This window comes from Falco punctatus, assembly GCF_963210335.1.
Source record: "Falco punctatus genome assembly, chromosome: 2".
NCBI classification, from domain to species: Eukaryota; Metazoa; Chordata; class Aves; order Falconiformes; family Falconidae; genus Falco; species Falco punctatus.
In genome coordinates, this window is record NC_137581.1 from 3,198,442 (window position 1) to 3,218,595 (window position 20,154).

General features: G+C 44.9%; 1 protein-coding gene across 1 annotated transcript in view; it reads left to right on the top strand.

The window, feature by feature from the left end:
• The window catches only part of LOC308059218 (tRNA wybutosine-synthesizing protein 4-like), a 26,207-nt gene continuing 6,053 nt past the window's right edge, over positions 1-20,154 (top strand). Inside the window, 12 exon segments of the mRNA XM_080376208.1 lie at positions 1-127; positions 390-517; positions 2,860-2,941; positions 3,263-3,443; positions 6,033-6,189; positions 6,615-6,804; positions 7,227-7,233; positions 7,236-7,333; positions 9,344-9,434; positions 11,611-11,868; positions 12,783-13,013; positions 16,801-16,898. Of these exon segments, the coding sequence (XP_080232334.1) occupies positions 89-127; positions 390-517; positions 2,860-2,941; positions 3,263-3,443; positions 6,033-6,189; positions 6,615-6,804; positions 7,227-7,233; positions 7,236-7,333; positions 9,344-9,434; positions 11,611-11,868; positions 12,783-13,013; positions 16,801-16,898 (1,560 nt within the window). The 5' untranslated portion in view covers positions 1-88.

Consider the following 20,154-nt stretch of genomic DNA (forward strand, 5'->3'; position numbering starts at 1 on the left):
ACCGGCAGCTCCCCGCCCCCGACGCCCCGCGGGCGGGCGCCGCGTCACCGGCTGCGCCCGAGCGTCAGAGCCCGGCGCCGCGCGTACGATGGGCCGCGGGCGGCCGGGCGGCCCGTGCCCCGCTGCCGTGAGTGATCCCCGGGCGGGCCCCTCCGTAGGCGGGGTCCCGGCCCGGGTGGCGGGGCCTGGCCCGGCTGCGGGGGGCGCGGGGGGAGGTTGGGGCGTGAACGGGGCTCGGCGGCGCCGGCGGGAACTGCCCTTCCCTGCGCTCGGAGCCCCCCTGGCGCCGCCTGGCCCCACCGTCCCGCCCCGGCGGGCCCGGGCGCTTCTCGGCCCGCGGTGTCGCCACGGCCTTGCGCCAGCGCCGTGTCCTCCTTGTCCCCCGGCAGGTGCAGGGCACCAGCGGCAGCAGCGCCCACAGCAAGTGCTCGGCGGCGGCGCGGGGCTACATCCAGGACCGGTTCCTGCCCCTCCTGGTGGGGCGGCGGCGGCGGCGGCGGGCCCCGCTTGTCCACCGGTGAGGAGCGGGCGCGGCGCGGGGTGTCCGGCTGGCGGCTGCCGGGCCCCGGTGCGGGCGGGCCGCAGCCTCCCCTGCCCGCTGCGGAGGGGCTCCAGCGGCTCCCCAGGCTCCTGGCGCTTCGGTTTGGAGGCACAACTCCATGAAATGCGTTTTTAGGACACGGTGACAGAGTGGCAACTTGCCGAGCACTGACTCTCAGTGATGTCACCTTTTTAGACACTTAGTATAATTTTACATGGCTTACGGGCAAAAATTGAAAGCTTTGTCCTGAGTGAAATGTGTCACCGGACTGGTTCCTAATTCCCGTATTCAATGCTGCTGAAAACTGCTTGAGGTCTGAAAACTAACTTACCAAAAATCTTAGCACGTCAGTAGTTTTCTCATTAATTTTTGTGATAAATAACTTAGTCCCAAAATAGGATTACAATCAAAGTTTGCAATTTATTAAGCAAACAGGCAAGCAAACAGCGCTGGGTGCGCCAGGAGTCTCCGCTTCACCAAGATGCACTCCATACAAAATATATTTTTGGTTTATATTTCCTAAACTAATACATATTCCTAGCTATTTCTAAGAAAGGGTCGGTTTATGTAAATGGGTCCTTGGAACAGGCATGTACTTCGTGGCGCATGCTCTTTCTATCTCTGAGGGTCTTCTTAAGCCCTGTCTGGCGGTCGGTGGATGAAGTCAGCAGTCTTCCTCGGCTCACCCTTAGGATGACCCCAGATTTTACGCACGCGCCCTGTAAACTTCTCTTACTTAACACTGTGCTGTTAGCAGCTCAGCCTGCGTATCAGGGTGTGTAACCAGATGTCCTTTGTAAGGTACAGGAACTAGGTATGTAGCCAGGTGTTCTTTGCAAGATACAGGAACTATATCCATTGATCACTCTGTTTTTCTTAAGCGTGTGGTTATACAAGGGTATGTAAGACAGAAGGTTACATTTCATCATATGGTCCTAGCATTGTTCCATATCGACACGAATCAATTGAACACATTTCACAACTCTCAAGAACATTGTAATTTTGGTAAGGTATTTGGTGGCTCAGGGTAACAATATTATCTTTCGAATCAGTGGTATCTTACCAGTAGATCTTCTCTGGAGCTTTGCAGGACACAGGCATGAATGTTTTAATGTGTATGTGTGGAAGGTTCTATGCTGCTATGGTAGTGGAGTTTACTTAATACAAGACTAACAGTTTAATGCAATCAAATGGCTGCCCATGGCCAAAGGAGTTTCATTAGGGGGGTGAAAAAAAAAGCAGTATTCGTGTGGAAGCTTGCAGGCCTATGGAATGAGTGTTGCTCACCAGGAAGCTGAGCCTGTGTGACTTGTTGCATGACATTGGCAAGCCAGACTAAATACTAAATTCATAGAAAGAGTTAAGTATTGCAGTTGTCAACACTGTCATAATGAGTTCTGGGACATCTTAGAATAGCTAGTGAAATCTTTAGCCCTTTTGAGGTGTGGGGTAACTTGCTTGTTAAAGGGGGTGATAGGAACTGGTAAGCCTGGTGGGGATGTGGTGAAACTAACTAAAAGACAGTGCCAAGGAAAAAGAGGTGCTAGTCTGTGCTGGACTAGGCAAATGGTAAATGCTTTCCAGGAGTTAGACTTACTTAGTTCCATTCATTCAAAAACCAGAGAATTCAAAGTAATCTCTGCAAGGTGTATGACTAGGCATAATCAATACAGAATTTCATTATAATGTTTCGATAGTTTAAAATTTAAAATGTGGTTTAATGTTACTCTTAATTGAGTATAACATTGAGCAGACATTATCATGCTTCAGTTATAGATTTTTTTTCCCCTTTGCACTGAGTCTACTGATCACATGCTTTGAAAATCCTTCCCTGACTTTGCTTCTCTTCCTTTTTTGTTCCCCACTCACTCACTGCATTTGCACACACTGTCATTCATTTTGATATACCCAATAGCCCCTTCTAAGTAAAGGAGTTGATTTCATATTGTTATGGCATATGATTTGGGGCAGGAACTGGCACTGGCCACCCACATTGCAGAGGAGCATCCTGACTATATGGATTCATACTTTTTCACCCAGTGATGACTGATTTATGCAAAACGGAACAGGTCCAACTAGGATGACTGCATGTTTTCTCTGGGTTATCCGTAGTCTTGTTGGTTAGTACACTCACTGAATACAGAAGATCTGTATTTATTAACAAGCTCTAGATATGACATGTCATCAGACATCTTGCGGTGCAGTTCTATCAATGTGGGGTTACTGGGTAGAGAAAAAAAGTTTTTTGAAATGCAGGACGCCAGTGGTGGAGAAATAGGATTCCTGGACAGTGATTACAACTGAACTTCTTTCCACAGGGGTTACTACATCCGTGCCCGTGCTGTAGATCACTGTGTTCAAGACTTTCTGCTGAAGACCCAGAGCTACCCTAGGACACAGGTACGTTTTCTCTCTCTGGGTGTACTGGCAGTTTCCACTACATGTGTGAAAAGACCTTTTGGGATCTTGGCACAGCAGTAGCGTACTAGTGCATCTGAACAGAATGAACTCAGAGATTTGACCGGCACTACTGTGACTGTCCATTTGTCACTTTGACAGAAATATCTGGGAGGGGGCAATACCTACACAAAATTCTTCTACCTCGTGCAGGGGATTGCCTGATTTTGTCGCTATAGATGATGTTATTGAATATTTTTCACACCTAGATGCTCAGGATGCTGCTAGACATGAGTATAACTTTTTCTGATACTTCCTCTGCAGATCCTGTCTTTAGGTGCTGGCTTTGACTCCTTATACTTCCGTTTGAAGGACATAGGTCTTCTGCATCACACTGTGGTATACGAGGTGGATTTCCTAAATGTGGCATGCCAAAAAGCTGCTCTGATCAAAAGAATGAAAGAGTTGTCAGCACTGGTGGGAGATACCGGAGGGGAAGGATTAGGTATGGTATTTATGGAAGGTGTTCTGGATACTAAATGTTTAGAAGAAGCAAACATAACTTCAGCCTTTAGAAAGTGAGGTATGATGGTAGAGGAACTACAAAGTTGTAGACAAAAAGCATGGTTTTGCTGAAAATTTTTGGCACAAACATAATTTGTAAGCATTGGGAGGTGAAAAGAAGACATGTAGGTACTGGAATGGATTTGTCAGGAATGGATTATATCAAACCAGGTTCAGTTTCTTTCAGTTACAGTTTCTCAAGTACTGCATCTGGCTTTGGGATCTTTAATACAAAGGCAGTGGCAAACTGCAGCATGTCCAGTGAGAGGTCACAAGAACGATAAAGTGGTGGAGCACATGACATAGGAGGGCAGGCTGAGAGAACTGGGTTTGTTCAGCCTTAGGAACTGAGGTGAGGCTTACTGCAGTCTTCAACTGTCTGACAGGAGAGGATGAAAAAGGTGGAGCCAGACTTTTCTTGGAGGCACAAAGCAAACAGTCAAGGGGCAATTGTTGCAAGTTGTAGCAAAGGAAACTTCAGTAATGTGTAATGAAAATGTTTGTTTCTTGGGTTTTTTTCTGCCACATGAGTAGTAAAAAATGGGAACAGATTGCCCAGAAAGGCGGTAGAAACTCCAGCTTTGGACATAGTTAGAGCTTGACTGGACAAAGCCTCCAGCAGCCTGATACAGGTAACTGCTGTGAGCAGGGAGTTGGACTAGATGACCTTCAAAGGCCCCTTTCAACCTAAATTATACTGTGATTTATGGCCTTTATGGGTAGGAGAAAAGGTACAACTCTTGGGTGTATGGAATGTAATAAAACATCAGTTGTTATGTTACCTGCCTTTTTTTTTTTTTCACTCTGCAAGGCAGGAGAAAAATAAGCCTTATGAAACTACCATAGAATGTAAGTAAAGCTGAAAGGATTATTATGCCAGCTAAATACTAAGGGGCAATTCAGTGGAAGAATGGAGGAATGTAAAGTATGGGGTTCACCAGAGATTTCTCTTGCATCTGATTTCCTTCAAGGTTTCCGTTAATGTTCTAGATGATATGCTGTAGAAGGTGAAAATGTAATAAACCAGCAAGAAACAGGGAGAGCTGAATATGGTGGATGAGAGTAGGATTTTGACAAAGTACATGAATGGTCCGGAAAATCTGGAATGAGATACAGTAGGGACAGTAATGAAATACAGTAGGCTGCTATGCTTAGACTGTAATAATTAGTTTAAATACAGATGGAAGACAGCTACAGAGACAGGTGCAGAGCACAAGTCCCTGGCTGCCATGAACAGTTGAGTAAGTCTTTGTGAGTAGCTCTTCCATGAGCTTGCTCAGTTTCCTCCTGAATCCATTCTTGTTTTTGTGGTTGGTTTTGAATCCATTCACTGGCAGCATCCTGTAGCAAAGAATTGTGTCCATACCAATAATCTTCAACTACTTCAGCTGAAAGGCAGGTGTCAGAAGAGTTGGGAATATCCTATTTTCTGTGCCCAGAGGGCAGGAAGCGATGTGTAGATCAGTTAGTTATCAGAAGAAGTTAATAGGGAACATGGAGATGGGCTTCTAGAAAAGGCTGTTTTGCCTCCAGTAATGAATGCCTTTGAGAAGAGTAATTAACAGTTCTCAGGGCGGGTGTAGTTGTTGGATTGCACTGGTACAGAGACATAGAGTAGGTAATTTCTAAAGGTACTTTACAGTTTGTTTCTGATTTGGTTTTGGTTGAAACAGCTTAACAAGCTATAGCTTATGGAGTACAGAGGTATGGTATTATAATCATAGAATCGCAGAATGGCTTGGGTTGCAAGGGTCCTGAAAGACCCCCTGCCACGGTCAGGGACATCCCCCACCAGCCCAGGCTGCTCCCAGCCCCGTCCAGCCTGGCCTTGAGCCCTGCCAGGGATGGGGCACCCACAGCTGCTCTGGGCAGCCTGGGCCAGCGCCTCGCCGCCCTCACGGGGAAGGGTTTCTTCCTTATATCTAATCTAAATCTAATGCTTACAAATCATAAATTGGAACTTATTTCTGAGAGCGGTGATCTGGAAGACTAGTATTTGCAGGGAGCTAGCATGTGCTGGTTCAGGATTCAATGCAATTTTACAGAAATGAAATCTTTAAAAAACAAACCTCAAAAAACCCTTGAGAATGGTTTTATGGTTGTTAGGCAAACCATTCAAATTCTGTCAAAGCAATGGTACTTAGCTTAAACTGAAAGGTCTGTAAATGAGAGCCCTTCAGATTTGATTCTGAATTATAGTGGCTCTATAAAAATGTTCTTAAAGTAAATATGATAAATTTTTGTTGTTATACTAAATGTGATAATTCTGTGAGACATCTATAGGTGAAATTTGCATTAAGAATAATGGAGTTTTCGATCTGCATTTAATGGATTGCTTCTTGACACTATCCCTTTATGGTTCATTTAGCGATGGGGATTTTCTTGTACATGTCCCAGAGAAATTGAGTTGATGGGCACAGGCTTGTGAGCGATTGGCTGTGGGGCTGTGGGGCTGATATTCCTGTTTGTCCCTTTTGGTCTCAGTATTGTATCAGCACTGTAGTGAGGCTGGATATTTTTTGTCTCCCAGGAGTCATTACCTTTTCTGGAGAGGATTATAAATTACTGGGAGTGGATTTATCAGAGCTGTCTGAGCTGGAGAGAGCCCTGGAGGAAGCAGGACTGGACAAGGAAATTCCCACCCTCTTCATAGCAGAGGTGGTGCTCACCTACATGGAAAACAGCAGGTCAGTTGAGTTATCCTCTGTTAACTAGGTGGTAAAATGAAAAGAACAAGCCTCTTTTTTTGTACGCCACTCACGGCTGGGAGACCTGCTGTCTTGTAACTAAAGCTTCAGCAATTCTGTGGAAGACCCAAACAGCTCCTTACATCATAATTGTGATGGGATAATTTGTGTCCATGACATCCTAAAAGGGAGGAAAAATAAGAAGAAAAACCTTGAACAAGTGATTTTGAGGTTTTTCTTCTGCTCATCCCCTGAATTCTCTGCACAGATGGGAGAGGAGAGGTTCATAAGTTCCCAGCACAGGATTCTCTTTGGTATATTACCTGTGTCAGGATGCCTTAATAGCATGCTTTATAGTGTTGCAGGAGGATAGATTTTGTCTGCCCCTCAGTGAGTTAATTCCTTGTACACAATCTGCCTGACAGGTCAGATGCCTTGATTCAGTGGGCAGCAGAGCATTTCTCTCAGGCATGCTTTCTGCTGTATGAGCAGATGCACCCAGAGGACCCTTTTGGACGTGTCATGCAGCAGCATTTTAGCCAGCTGAACTCTACACTTCATTCTTTGTCAAAGTACCCTGATTGTGAGGCACAGCGGAGGCGCTTTTTGGAAAAGGTAAGTACCTGCAGCTCTAAGGAACGCATGAAGCGTGTCTTATCTGGGAAAGATTGTAGCATTAAATAATTTTGGAAGTCATCAGATGTGTCAGTTATGGGTTGAAGCAGACAGGGCCAAGGCTGGGCCACTGCCTTCTCTAGTAGCATGACTAGGCATTTGAAGGTCTTTCCAACCAACTTGCAGTCTACTTTCTGGTATGGCGTTAAGGCAAGATGGGTTCCTCTGAGGCTTTTGATATAAATTAAGTTCTTAGGAGCTTTACAGGTAAGAGATCTATTCTTACCAGACTCTGGGCTGCTCTTGTTCCAGCTAGACAGTCTTAAAGGCCCATGCAGGTGTTTAATTTAGGGTCTTTGTTTTCTTGTGCGAAGTGAGTCTATCCTTCCAGAGCTAATAATTTTGAGGGGTTTCTCTTTTAGGGCTGGACTGGTGCAGCGTCATGGATATGTATATGTTTTTCACCTGTTGTACTCCAGAAGATGAGCAGCAAAAATTGCAGGCTCTGGAGCCTTTTGATGAATATGAGGTAACTCTTCTTTATTCTGAACACCAGTGACCTGGTTTTGATATGATAAGGTGTCTGCAACTTCTTGTGGTCATAGTTCTGTACAAGAGTTGCTGAAGCATAGGTGTTCAGGGAGGCAGAAAGGATGTTGAATCAGGCGGTTCATGCAGAGCCTGCAGGAAGCTCCACTTGACGCTGGGGCAGGTAGCACTGGAAGCAGACTCTTGCTTGTTCCTTCCCCAGTGAGCGGTCTCTTAGGGAGACAGTCTTAGCATAGGAAACTAGCTGGTGGTATAAAAGGTGCTGTTGATGCTAAAAGTTTGCATGGGTTCAAGGGGCAATTATTTTAATGAAAGAGAAGTCTATTGAGGATTACTGAATAATATAAAAATAAACCTGTTGTGAGTTTCCTGACTGCAAATGGTTGGGAGCCGTCCTGGGAGAAGTAGATGCACTCGTCCTGCTCTCCTGTGTTTCTGTAGGCTATTACTGTTTGTCATTGTTGGACTCAGGTTACTAGTTTCAGATGTTTTTGGTCTGATGTTGTGCAGCCATTTTCTGTATTAATGACTGAAATTTAACTATGACTCTGTTCTTTGCCGTTTTTGTGTTAACTGCTAGCGAAGTTTGCAACTATTTCAAGTGTAGAAGAGAAGTCAAAGATACTGAGTAACTTCAAGATAAAGATCCTGTAGGGCACTTACTAGAAGTTTCCCTTTCAATTTTGTGATTCTCTGTTTATAATTCTCTCTAGAAATCTAACAGCATGCAGCATGAAAACTAAGTTAACATGCTTGCGTTTATTTTGCCAACATGGAGGATCTGCTCTGCTACATGAATGCAAAATTGATCACTGAAAGATGCTGGCAGATTTGCAAAGTGGTGTAGAAATGCCTGCAAGAATTACTGTAGATCAAGACAATTGCTCATACAGTGAGAAAGAAAAGACATTTTATCATTTTCTTTATAGAGGAGGTTAACACGTACACAAATCGGAGCTGAAAAACGTGCACAGGAGTAAGATACGTGGTAACAGAGAGCTCTACAATTAGCCTTTGAGGTAAAGTAAGGTCCAGATCTTACTATAAGCAAGCTTGATCGAATTAGGTAAGAAATGTAAAATATACACTTAGTGCTGAGGACAATTAATTTTTAGAATAATTTGTCTCGGGGTAAATAGTGGATTCTTCAATTCTTCAGTATTTACATTAATTTTTGGATATCACTTTTCAAAAGATGCTTTTTACTTTGGTAGGTGTTTGGGCAGCGATGCTAATATTGTGGTTTCTTGTGCCTTTTAAATTCATATTTATGCCTTCTAGTCACATAGTTGGCTGAATATATCCCACCCCATGGGAATGAACACAGTAAATTCCCTGATGTCCATAAAAGCCAGGGTGGACCCTAGTGTTGCTCCTGACTACCTGTGCAATCCTTGTGCTTGTGCTTCTGCCTCTGAGTTACTCCAAGGCCAGACTGGAAATCGTATTTATGTATCATTGGCCAGCTGAGACCATATTGCACCTTTGAACGTTTGCAATTTCTTTGGGATCACTTCTGTTCCATGACCTTTAGGAAACCTTAATCCCTCTGGTATACAGCTCTCACTCTTTTCTATGATTAGAACTGGGAAGCATAAAGGGAAGCGGATTCCAAAAAAAGAAAGAAGTTTCTCATGCAACATGTAATTATTCTGTGGAACTCCTTGCTGCAGCAGCTTACAGATGATAAAAGTTTATGTGAGTTCAAAGAGCAACTGAATAGATTAATGGATGGGAAATCCATTGAGGATTGTTCAGTACAAAGACTCAGCTTCTTGCTTAGAAAATCCCTGAGCTGTACATTTTTGAAGATTGAGGTGAGGAAGGTATTTACACACTTGCTCTTTCTCAGATTCAGCTTGAGTCTTCTGATTTTGGCCACCATTGGAAACAGTGCTAGGCTAGGTTTTGATCACCCTGACCGTTCTGAGATCCTTACTATTGCTATAAGATTTTGAGGGGGATTGTTTGTTTTTGGGCTTGGCTGCAGGAATGGCATCTCAAATGTTCCCATTACTTTGTCTTGACTGCATCAAAGGGGGTGGAACCTTCCTGGACACCATTGTTATCCAGTATGACAGGTACATACTGACTGGTTTTCATAGTATTCTTTTATCTCCTGCAGGCTTCACTGAGAGATTTTAAGAGACAGTAAAACCCTGGAAGGAACAGATGGGATGCTGCCACCTGGGTAGCTTTCTCCATCCTTCTAACAATGGTTCTGCTGTCCATAGTGAGGCCAGGGCCACCTCCTGACTCTAGTGGTTCTGATCAGTTTCATTCTTATAGTTCATTGAACCTTCCAGTCTGAACAGCTCTTCTTTCTGTTTATATGTGGGGCCTTCCAGTGCATGGCTGCAATGCCAGTCTACCACGATCCTCCTTCTATTTTTGGTAACCCACAGACTCTCCCTTTTCAGTTTATTCCTGCTTGCCTCTATACATGGTCCTCTGAGCCGTTCTATCCTTCCAGCTTCCAAAAGGTTGTTATGTTTACTTACTGCGCTATCAAAGTATCGTCCAGCAGAGCACTCAGGAGCATGTCATGAAGTTTTGTTTTGTTATCCCCTGTGGGTGGAATTGTACATGTAGTATTTCTGTTTCTGAAATGTTTTTAAATCCGTACGTTACTTTTTTTAGGTAGGAGAAAAGTGGTACAGTTAGGGAAAAGCCAAGACCAAGACTGTGTTTCTGTGATGAAAAGGACTGGGCAGCAGTAGAAATCTAAGAAATACCTGCTTTTGGCTGTTTGCTTCCTTTTTCAGGGTGGAAAGCAGAAGGTTATTTTTAAGCTGTTTCACATCACTCGTCTTGTTCGCAGTATAGCACCACAAGCAGATCTGTCTGCAACTGAAAGTCGAAATCCATGTTCTAGAGAGCAGGAAAAGCAGCTGGAAAAGGATAAGGCAGGATGACGTTCGTTAACCTAACAAGGCCATTGTGTTGTGTCTTGATTCGATCTGAAAATGTGTAGTGAAATTGAAGCTAAATGGATGTGGGTGTGGTTAAATATATTGTGTGATTGTCACTAGTCCTTATGTTAAAACCTTAAAAGCTCCTAAACGCGCAGGCTCTATCCATAAGTTAAAAAAAATCTGGCATTTGCTTAACTGACATGAGTACAGTGAAGACACTTGATTTGTTAGAGACAGGAATAGGGTCTTTTTGCTGTTGACTGTTGTATTCAAAACTGATAGCAGGGGCTTTGAAAGTCTGGTAAAGTATCCATTCTTAGATATTTTTTTACTGGGAATGGCAAAAGGTATGTCTCAAATACCAGTATGTGCCCCCAACTATCCTATCAAATAGATTTGGGTCCCTCTTCAAGACAGTTGCAAGTACTAAGCCTTCTAACAGAGCACAGTAAGTACATTTTCTGAAACGAAAACACCCATCAGTCTTAAAAAAAATAATCTGTAGAAAGACATGCAAGTCCAAGAAGATGAAATTTTTTATTTCATCAAAAAATAGAAAGTCTTGTACTAAGCAGCATTCAGTAGACGTAATTTTTCTGGGTGTGGCATACAAAAAAATAGACTGAGAGCTGCTTTTCCTGCACCTCATCATCTCTTACAACATAAGAGTAAGGCACTTGCTTAAAACAAGGAAGACACAAATTTGAAAGTCATTAAAACAATTTTTACAATGTGTAAGTGAGCTAGAGTCTTGTGTTTAAAGCTTGTTTCACACTAAGGGATGTAGTATTTAGAGAGAAAGTATCTAGATAACTGAAAATATTCTCTTATAGTAGGGCTGTTGGAATTAACAGAGATTATTCCTCATGCTTTAGAATTGTAGTTCAGTGCTTTTCTGAAGGTAGGATCCAGTTCTATCAAGAAACTTTGAAATCCAGCTTCCGGGTCTTTGTCCTTTTTCTGCTGTTCTTTGCTATTTGACTAGCCAAATATTGTCTTCATCAGAAAGGTACTCCCTTTGAAGGTATTGCAGTGATTCCTCTCTTGCTACAGCAGTTTAGGGTTCTGCAGTCTCTTAATCTTACTTCCACCCCATTAAAGCAATCTCAGAACTGTGTCAGGAGTTGAGGGAGCAGTAAACAGAAGTAAAGCTGGCACAGTGGTAGTTCAGACCATTATGGCTTTATTTCTAGGGCATGTCAGGTTGTCTGTGTCCTCTGTCAACTTGCTTCACAATTTTTTTTTTCTTGAAAAGCTGTACAGACTTGCTCAATCTCTCATTTAAAACGTAGTCCTTGATTCTTGTTTGTGCATAAGTTCTTTGATTCTCTTTGGCTTGCAGTTCCTCATCATGAGGGTCCTGTCAGGATGGCTGGGAGTATCGCTGCAGCAGTGTGTGCAATGCACTCTGAAGTTTCTGGCCTGAGACGTTACGGTCACCACTCTGTTCTTATAAAACCCAATGTGGTTCTCACCACTGGAGGCTTTGGGGAGGAGGATGGACAGCACTGCCGTATGAGAAATTTTCATGTGCTAATTAAGCATGCAGGCTACTGGAAAGCTGGCTGTGTGAAAAAGAAAAATCCTGATAAAAAATGGGGTGAGTTCCCATACTGATGCAAGCGTATGGAAGTCGTTTTTGTGCTAACAATGAAATAATGTCTAGTGGAAAAGTGATGTCACAGCATGGTTATGCTGGCAGTCAAAGAGATCTGAAGGTTCTGAATGCTAAGTGCCAGGTCCTGCACTTGGGTCGTAACAACTCTGTGCAACACCACAGGCTTGCGGAAGAGTGGGTGGGAAGCTGCCCAGCACAGGAGGAGTGCTGGTCGGCAGCCGGCTGGGCATGAGCCCCCCGTGTGCCCAGGTGGCCACGGCGGCCAGCAGCGCCCTGGCCGGTGTCAGCAGCAGCGTGGCCAGCAGGGCCAGGCAGTGCCCGTCCCCCTGTGCTGGGCCCTGGTGCGGCCGCCCCTCGAGCCCTGGGCTCAGCGTTGGGCCCCTCACCCCCAGACAGACCCGGAGGGGCTGGAGCGTGTCCAGAGCCGGGCAGGGGGCTGGGGAAGGGTCTAGAGTACACGGCTTGTAAGGACTGGCTGAAGGAACTGGGGCTGTTTAGCCCGGAGAGGAAGAGGCTGAGGAGAGGCCTTGTCACTCCCTACGACTACCTGACAGGGGCTGTAGGCAGGTGGGGGTCGGTCCCTTTTCCCAGGTAACAAGTGGTAGAATGAAAGGAAAGGGCCTCAGGTTGCACCAGGGGAGGTTTAGGTTGGATATTAGGAAAAAATTATTCCCTGAAAGAGTTGTCAAGCACTGGAACAGGCTGCCCAGGGAAGTGGCTGAGTCACCATCCCTGGAGGTATTTAAAAAGCATGTAGACATGGTGCTTAGGGATATGGTTTAGTGATGCAGTTGGACTTGATACTAACGGTCATTTCCAACCTAAATGAATCAATGATTCTATACATTTCATGGGAGAAAGACCAGTGTGACCTGTGATGTTCTGTATCTCCACAGATGAGCAGTTGTACCATACTGTGTCGTGTCTCTCGAACAGCCTGGCCCTGGTGGTAGGAGGACGAACATCCCCAGCGAGTGCAGGCTTGGGAATGTTGTGGCTAAATTTCCCTGAAACCTGTAATGCTTCTGACCTAGGTGATATTACAGTGGACCTTTTAAGTGTGCAGCCTGCTGCTGAACCAGCTGCTTTGCGTTGGAGACACAGCACAACTGAAGTAATGTTCAAAGGTAAAAAGCCTGGAAAGAGTGGAAATGGCTGTAGGTATGCAGAGGTATAGAAATTCCAAATACATGGGGTAGTCCTGGCCAGAGAGTGAGGTCTAAAAGGCAAATTGTCATGATATAACCTTACTTTCTATGTAGTACAGGCTATGCAGTTAATGTTGGTGCATTGTATTCGTTTGAAACAATAGCTTTTTGCTGAACATTTCCGAAAGCATATGATCTTGATAGATTCATCACCACTTTAGAGAATCCAGTTACGTTTTGTAAAGGTTTTGTTCCAGTGGTGATTTTTTTTCCCCTGGGCTTAAAAGAGTCAAGGCTTAAATTTTGTGTGAATGTATTCTTATCGTATCCACCCAGTTCTTGTTGTGCCTTTTTGTTTGTCAAGCCCAGAAGTATATGTGAGAGGCTTTGCTAAATCTGACAAAAGGGACAGACTTGAGTAGTCTCAGCTGAGTTTCCTGAACTGAGCAACTGAACTCCTTGATCCAACAATTTGGCAGGATTTCAATTATCTATACCATTAATACATGGTCAATTCATTACAGAACCTGTATGACAGATACCTTGTGATAATGACTTTTATTATAGATGAGCTGTAATCTTGTTAGCTTTCTAGATGCAGGGCAGGAATCAAAAAATAGTAATGACTGTATAGTGCTGAAAAAAAGTTCATAATGCATTTTTTTAAAGTGCTACTATACACTTGCAACGGCAGTTTGGTTGGCTCCGCTCTCACAAACACACCTACCCACAAATTAAAGGACTCATTCCCAGCTGTTCCTGTTTAAGATGCAGGATGTGACCAGACAGGCATACTGACCAGCAACCTGCTTACATGTCACTAGCCCTTTTTATCCTTTTATCCCTCTGTCTTCCTGTGTTCGTACCTCCACAAATCACTGATATCCATCCCTTTTCCTGCCTCTGATTCTCTCTTGAGCACCCCGTAAGTCTTATGCAAATCCCAAATCCTCTTTCCTTGCAGTACCCACCTCCAGAGAGTTGCTCCTGTTTGCTCATTTTGATGAGTTTCACAGCTGGTAATGGGGCTGACAGTTCCCTTTGGACAGCTCTGGGAGGAGCTGGGACATGTTATCTGATTCTGTAATCATGTAATTGGGGTTCTCTTGCCTGCACAACTGCTACTGCTTCTCTGTGCCTCCTCTTGTGTGTGAGGAAATGAGCCTTTTATGGCTTGATTGCTCTCCTGGAAGCAGCTGAGGCAGGATATTATTTGGGTTCTGCCACCTTGTTTTGCCTCTGTGCTCCTCTTTGACTGTGCAGGTGAGCTTTTTAGCATGTAACCTAGCACTGCAAGTGAGTGAGGCTTTGTATAAACAGATGCTTACAAGAAAAGCAAAGTAAATGTTAAGAATTCTTAGTGTTAAAAGAATTGCTAGTAAAGGAACAAAACCCAGAATGGAGAATACTGTTCTGCCATTATGTAAGTCCTAGAATTGCAGAATGGTTTGGGTTGGAAGGGACCATAAAGACCATCCAGTTCCACCCCCCCTGCCATGGCCAGGGACACCTTCCACTAGGCCAGGTCACTCAAAGACCCGTCCAGCCGGGCCTTGAACAGTGCCAGGGATGGAGCATCCACAGCTTCTCGGGGCAACCTGCTCCAGTGTCTTTCCACCCTTATAGTAAAGAATTCCTTACTTACGTCCAATGTAAATCTACCCTCTTTTAGTTTAAAACCATTACCCTTTGTCCTGTCACTACAGGCAGTGGTAAAAGTCTCTCCCACTCTTTCTTATAAGCCCCTTTGAATACTGAAAGGCTGCAATAAGGTGTCATTGGAAAGCCTTCTTTTCTTCAGGCTAAACGACCTCAACTCTCAGCCTTTCTTCACAGGAGAGATGCTCCAGCCCTCTAATCATTTTTGTGGCCTCCTCTGGACCCACTCTAAGATGTTCATGTCTGTCTTGTACTGGAGACCCCAGAACCGGATGCAGTGCTCCAGGTGGGGTCTTACCTCCCTGGACCTGCTGGCCACACTTTTTTTTTTTTTGTGCAGCCCGTGGTACAATTGGCTTTCTGGGCTAAAGGTGCACGTTGCTGGCTCGTATTTAATTTCTCATCAAACAGTATCCCCAAGCCCTCCTTTGCAGGACTGCTCTCAATCCATGTATCCTGCAGCCTGTATTGATACTGGCAATTGCCCTGGGCCACGTGCAGGACCTTTCTCATGGCCCTGTTAAGCTTCATGAGATCCATATTGTCCTACTTCTTAAGCCTGCCAGTAGAAAAGAAATTAAAAGAAGCCTTGAGTTCTCTTCTTGACACTTGAAATATGATAATTTCCTCTTTTGTATGCTGCATTACCCAGTGGTAAGTAGCATTGAAACCTTAGGGACATAATCTGTTCTGGAAGACTGGGTCTTGAGATCATTTATGGCTGAAGTTATTCATGCTTGATCACACCAGAAAGAAGTTTCAGAACTTCCTCACTGAAGGATAGTATTTTAATTCTGGAGCATTATGGAGCAGGATCCCTAGCTCTTTATCCAGGAGAAGTGCCTCAGACGAAATGTTACTCTTCTAGTAGCAATTGTCAAATATTCAGTAGTTCTGAATAGGTCTAGAATCAAGCCCTGCAATGGCATGCTGAAGGTTTGTTTAGTAAAATATATTGACTGTACGGGGCAAAATCTTCAGCAGTTATTAGCAAGTCAGTGGTGCGTCCTAGTGGAATTCAGGGAGCGAAAGCTGTCCTTTCTTCAACTGTTTCATTCTCCGCTAGCTGGCAGGGAGCTATTGAAGGGGAACACCAGGGGAATTGTTAAGCAGTCATTAGTCTAGTCTGGAGCATACTTTGAATTTGTGGAGCAGTGTTTAATGAACACCGTAAGGTAATTTAGAGTTCAGCCTTCTAGTCAAAATTTTATATCAAAGAAGCAACTGCTCAATGGGTAAATAATGTTTTATAAATGATACATTGGTTTTTGTTGTTGTTGGACTGTATTGCATCATTTTATTTTTGCCCTGATTTTGCTTTGTAGCTGAAGTGACCAACAATTGTGTTATTTGCCCAGTCCGTTACGAAGAAGTAAGCTGACAGTACATAGTGCAGTTAACACACATCCTTGAAAGCTACCAAGAGTACTTTTGCACATTTTGTATCCCCTTTTTGAGGCTTCTCCAGATTAACTCCTACACACTTAAATTGCCATTATCTCCCTTTTGCAGGAGCAAATAGACATTCTTGTTGCCTTATGAGGATTTATCTGTTTTCTTGGGATAAACAGATGTCATTGTGTTGCTATGATTTATGTATTTAGGGTTTTCTAGTTTTATTAGTTCTACAGGTGTAATCTTCCCCTTGCCTAGTTTTCATTCCTTACGTCCATTAGGTATATTAAAAAACGTGCTTTCTCCTTTTGGTTTTGAGACTATAGTGTATGATTTCCATTCAGACTTCACATATTCAGAAACTACATAATATAAGTGGATGATAAGGGTCTTCTTAATGACCACAAACATGAAAAATGTCAATAAAAATATTTAGTCTTCCATGTGTCTTATAAAAGGTCTAGATAGAAGAGTAATTCCTGTATCTTTGAAACAATTTCTTGCATTTATTGCTAAAGTCTGGAAATGTTTGTCGGATTGCTATGTCTTAATATAAAGTGTCTAAAACTACTGCCTAACTGCATTAATTTCTGTCTTTGGTTAGCTTCCGTTCTACAGGAAATTTAACCAAAAAATTTAACGAAGTAAATTTTTGCTTTTGTGACGCACCAAATTCTAACTTCTCTTTTCACCTCCTTGTCTTTTTCCATAGGCAAGAAGTATCTGTTTCTGTATGGTGGCCGCTCTGCTATGGAGCCTGTGCTAGGTGACTGGTATTTCCTGCACGCTCAAGAACTTTTCTGCACTGTGGTAAGAACTTAGGGAGGCCCTGGGGAGTAGAAGTTGCCTTTGCTTCATAGGTGCATGCTGCTGTATTGCAAGCCCAACTAAATCACAGTGGTATTACCATACTGAAGTGGGTGACGCTGGTAGTACTATCACACTCTATAGTGATTAGAGTTAGAGCTAACTTGTAGGCACCTTGCTCTTTAGCGGAATACAGTCTTCACAGAATAGCTGAGATTTGAAGGGACATCTAGAGATCACCTAGTCCCTCCCCCTTGCTTAAAGCAGGTCTAACTAGAACAGGTTGCTCAGGGTATTGTCCAGTTGGGTTCTGATTATCTTGAAAGATGGAAACTCCACAACCTCTTTAGGCAACCTGTGCCAGTGCTTGACCACCTTCGTAATAAAATGTGAGGAGTTTTTATCTTTAAGTGGATATTTTTGTATTTCAGTTTGTGCCCATTGCCCTGTTGCTGGATACTACTGGGAACATTCTGTCTCTCTCTTCTTTCATTTCTCCCATTGGGCATTTATGCATGTTGATAAGATTTCCCCATGAGCATTCTCGGTCACCAAGGCAAGCGGCTCCAGTGCCAGCACAGTCTGCTGTGGATGCTGTAGCGTGTGGTGCAGGGGAGGTTCCTGAACTGGGAAAACCTCAGGGGAGTGCAGAGGTGGGGGCCAGGAGCAACTGCGGCCAAGAGCCCCACACCTCTAAAAGAAACCCCTGGGGAGCACTAGGGACCAGGGCAGGCAGACAGGGCCTGGTGTGTCAGCCAGGGCGTGTCATGGCGGTTTGCATGGCAGGGTGCTGTAACTTGGCTGGCTCGAACAGGGAGCCGTGGTACCTATCCGGTAGGCGGCTATGTCTGCAGCTGACACGGCTTCCCAGGCAGAGCTTCCATGGGAACATGCTGCTACCCAGCCGTCAGGCTGCAGGGTGTGCCCCACTGCGGTACCAGTATGGGTGGCAACAGTGAGCACACCTGTGGGAGGTATGCCCAGGTGGAGGAGCTCCTCTGCTCAGTGGCAGTGCTCCAGGAGGAGGTGAGTAGGTTGAGGAGTATCAGGGAGTCTGCGAAGGAGATTGTCTACTGGAATCCTACCTTCCCTGGGACAAACCTGTCAGGCAGACAAGACACGTGATATGGAGGATTCCCTGTCCCCTCTGCCCAGCAGAACATGGTAATTTAAGGGATAGAGGAGAACAAGTCTCTTAAACCAACGGTGGGCTCTTGGACCTCCAGAGCCCACTGTTGGAAGACCATGACTGGAGGAATGATAAACTCCCAGCTGACTCTGAATTTGTTCAAGACTTGCTGCCTCAGCTGAATGCGCATACATCTATGAGGCCGATGGGATTCATACGAGGGTACTGAAAGAGCTGGGTAAAGATATCACAGGACCTCTTTCCATTATTTTTCAACAGTCTTCAGTCTAGAGAGGTCCCAGTCGACTGGAAGCTGGCAAATGTCCCAATTTTCAGGAAGGATAAGAAGGAAGACCCTAGTAATTACAGGCTTGACAGTCTTACTTCAGTGTCTAGTAAAATTATGGAGAAGGTTTTTCTGGGAGTTGCTGAAAACCACTTGAGAGACAGTGCAGTCATTGGTCATAGCCAGCATGGGTTCCCGAAGGGGAAAGCCCTGTTCAGGTAACTTAATTTCATTTTATGACAGGGTCACCCTTCTTGTTGATAAAGGGAAACCAGTAGGTGTGGGTTTTTTGGATTGTAGCAAGGCTTTTGCTGTCTCTTGCGGCATCCTGGACAAAATGTTCAGCATACAGCTAGACAAGCCCATAATATGATGGGTGAAAGGTCAGACTGAAGGAGTTAGTAAATGCGGTTACGTCAGGCTGGCGGCCAGTCACCAGTGGGGTTCCACTGGGCTCAAGTATAGGGCCAGTGCTCTTTAATGTTTTAATAAATGATCTGGATGCAAGAGTTGAATGTACCTTAAGTAAGTTTGTTGATGATACCAAACTAGGAGGAGCTGTGGATTCCCTCAAGGGCAGAGAGCCCTTACAGAGAGATCTGGATAGACTAGAGAGCTGGGCAATTGCTAGCCATATGAAATTTAACAAGAGCGAGTGCCAGATTCTGTACCTGGGATGGAGTAATCCTGGTTATACATACAAACTGGGGGATGAGAGGCTGGAGGGCAGTCCCACCAAAAGAGATCTGGGGACTGGGTTGATTGAACGTGAGTCAGTGGTGTACCCTGGCAGCTAAAAGGGCCAACTGTGTCCTGGGGTGCATCAAGCACAGCGTAGCTAGCTGGTCAGGAGGTGATTGTCCCACTCTACCCTGCACTGGTGCAGCCCACCTTGAGTTCTGTGGGCAGTTTTGGGTGCCTTTATTTAAGAAGGACAAATTAGAGTATGTCCAGAGGGGAGTGACCAGAATGGTGAAAGGTCTTGAGGGCAAGATTTATGAGGGGTGGCTGAGGTCACTTGGCCTGTTCTGCCTCGAGAAGAGAAGACTGAGGGGTGCCCTCATCGCAGTCTACAGCCTCCTCAGGGTAGGCAGTGGAGCAGAGAGGTGTTGACCAGTGACAGGACATGAGGAAATAGAATGAAGTTGCATCAGGGGAAGTTCAGACTGGACATCAGGAAAAGGCTCTTCACTGAGAGTGGCCAGTCACTGGAACAGGCTTCCCAGGGAATTGGTCACAGCACCAAGCCTGTCAGAGGTAAAGGAACATCTGGACAATGCTCTTAGTCATATGGTTTAGTTTTAGATACTCCTGTGAGGAGCAGGGAGTTGGCCTCAATGATTCTTATGGGTCCCTTCCAACTTGAGATACTCTGATTCTGTGGTTCTGTGATTCTCTCCTTGAAGGCAACCAACATGGTGAAAGGTGTGGAGCACAAGACTTGGAAATGCATGCTCACGTACGTGCAAGGTTCAGGGAAAATACAAACGCACAAGTCTGCCCTCCAGCAGCTGGCATCCAGACACGTGGGTGCCGTAATCCGTGGTCCTGTTCTAGCTGCTGAAGCTGAGCTTCTCACTTGATTCAGTTGCCCCAGTCACCCAAGTAGTTGCCTCTGGGACATGCACAGGTCCTGTGACCTGTGATGGTCTTGTCTTCCACTCATGCCACAGGCCCAGGAGTGCTTGCATTCCCAGTTTGACTCGTTTGTTGTCCCAAATTCACTCACACCGGCCCCTCCAGTAGCTGACAGTCTGGAGGCAAAGTCTTTGAGAGCCACGAAGATGCTCTCAAGATCTGTGGCACCTCCAACTCCTGATGCTGAGGCTCTTGCTTGTTCTAGC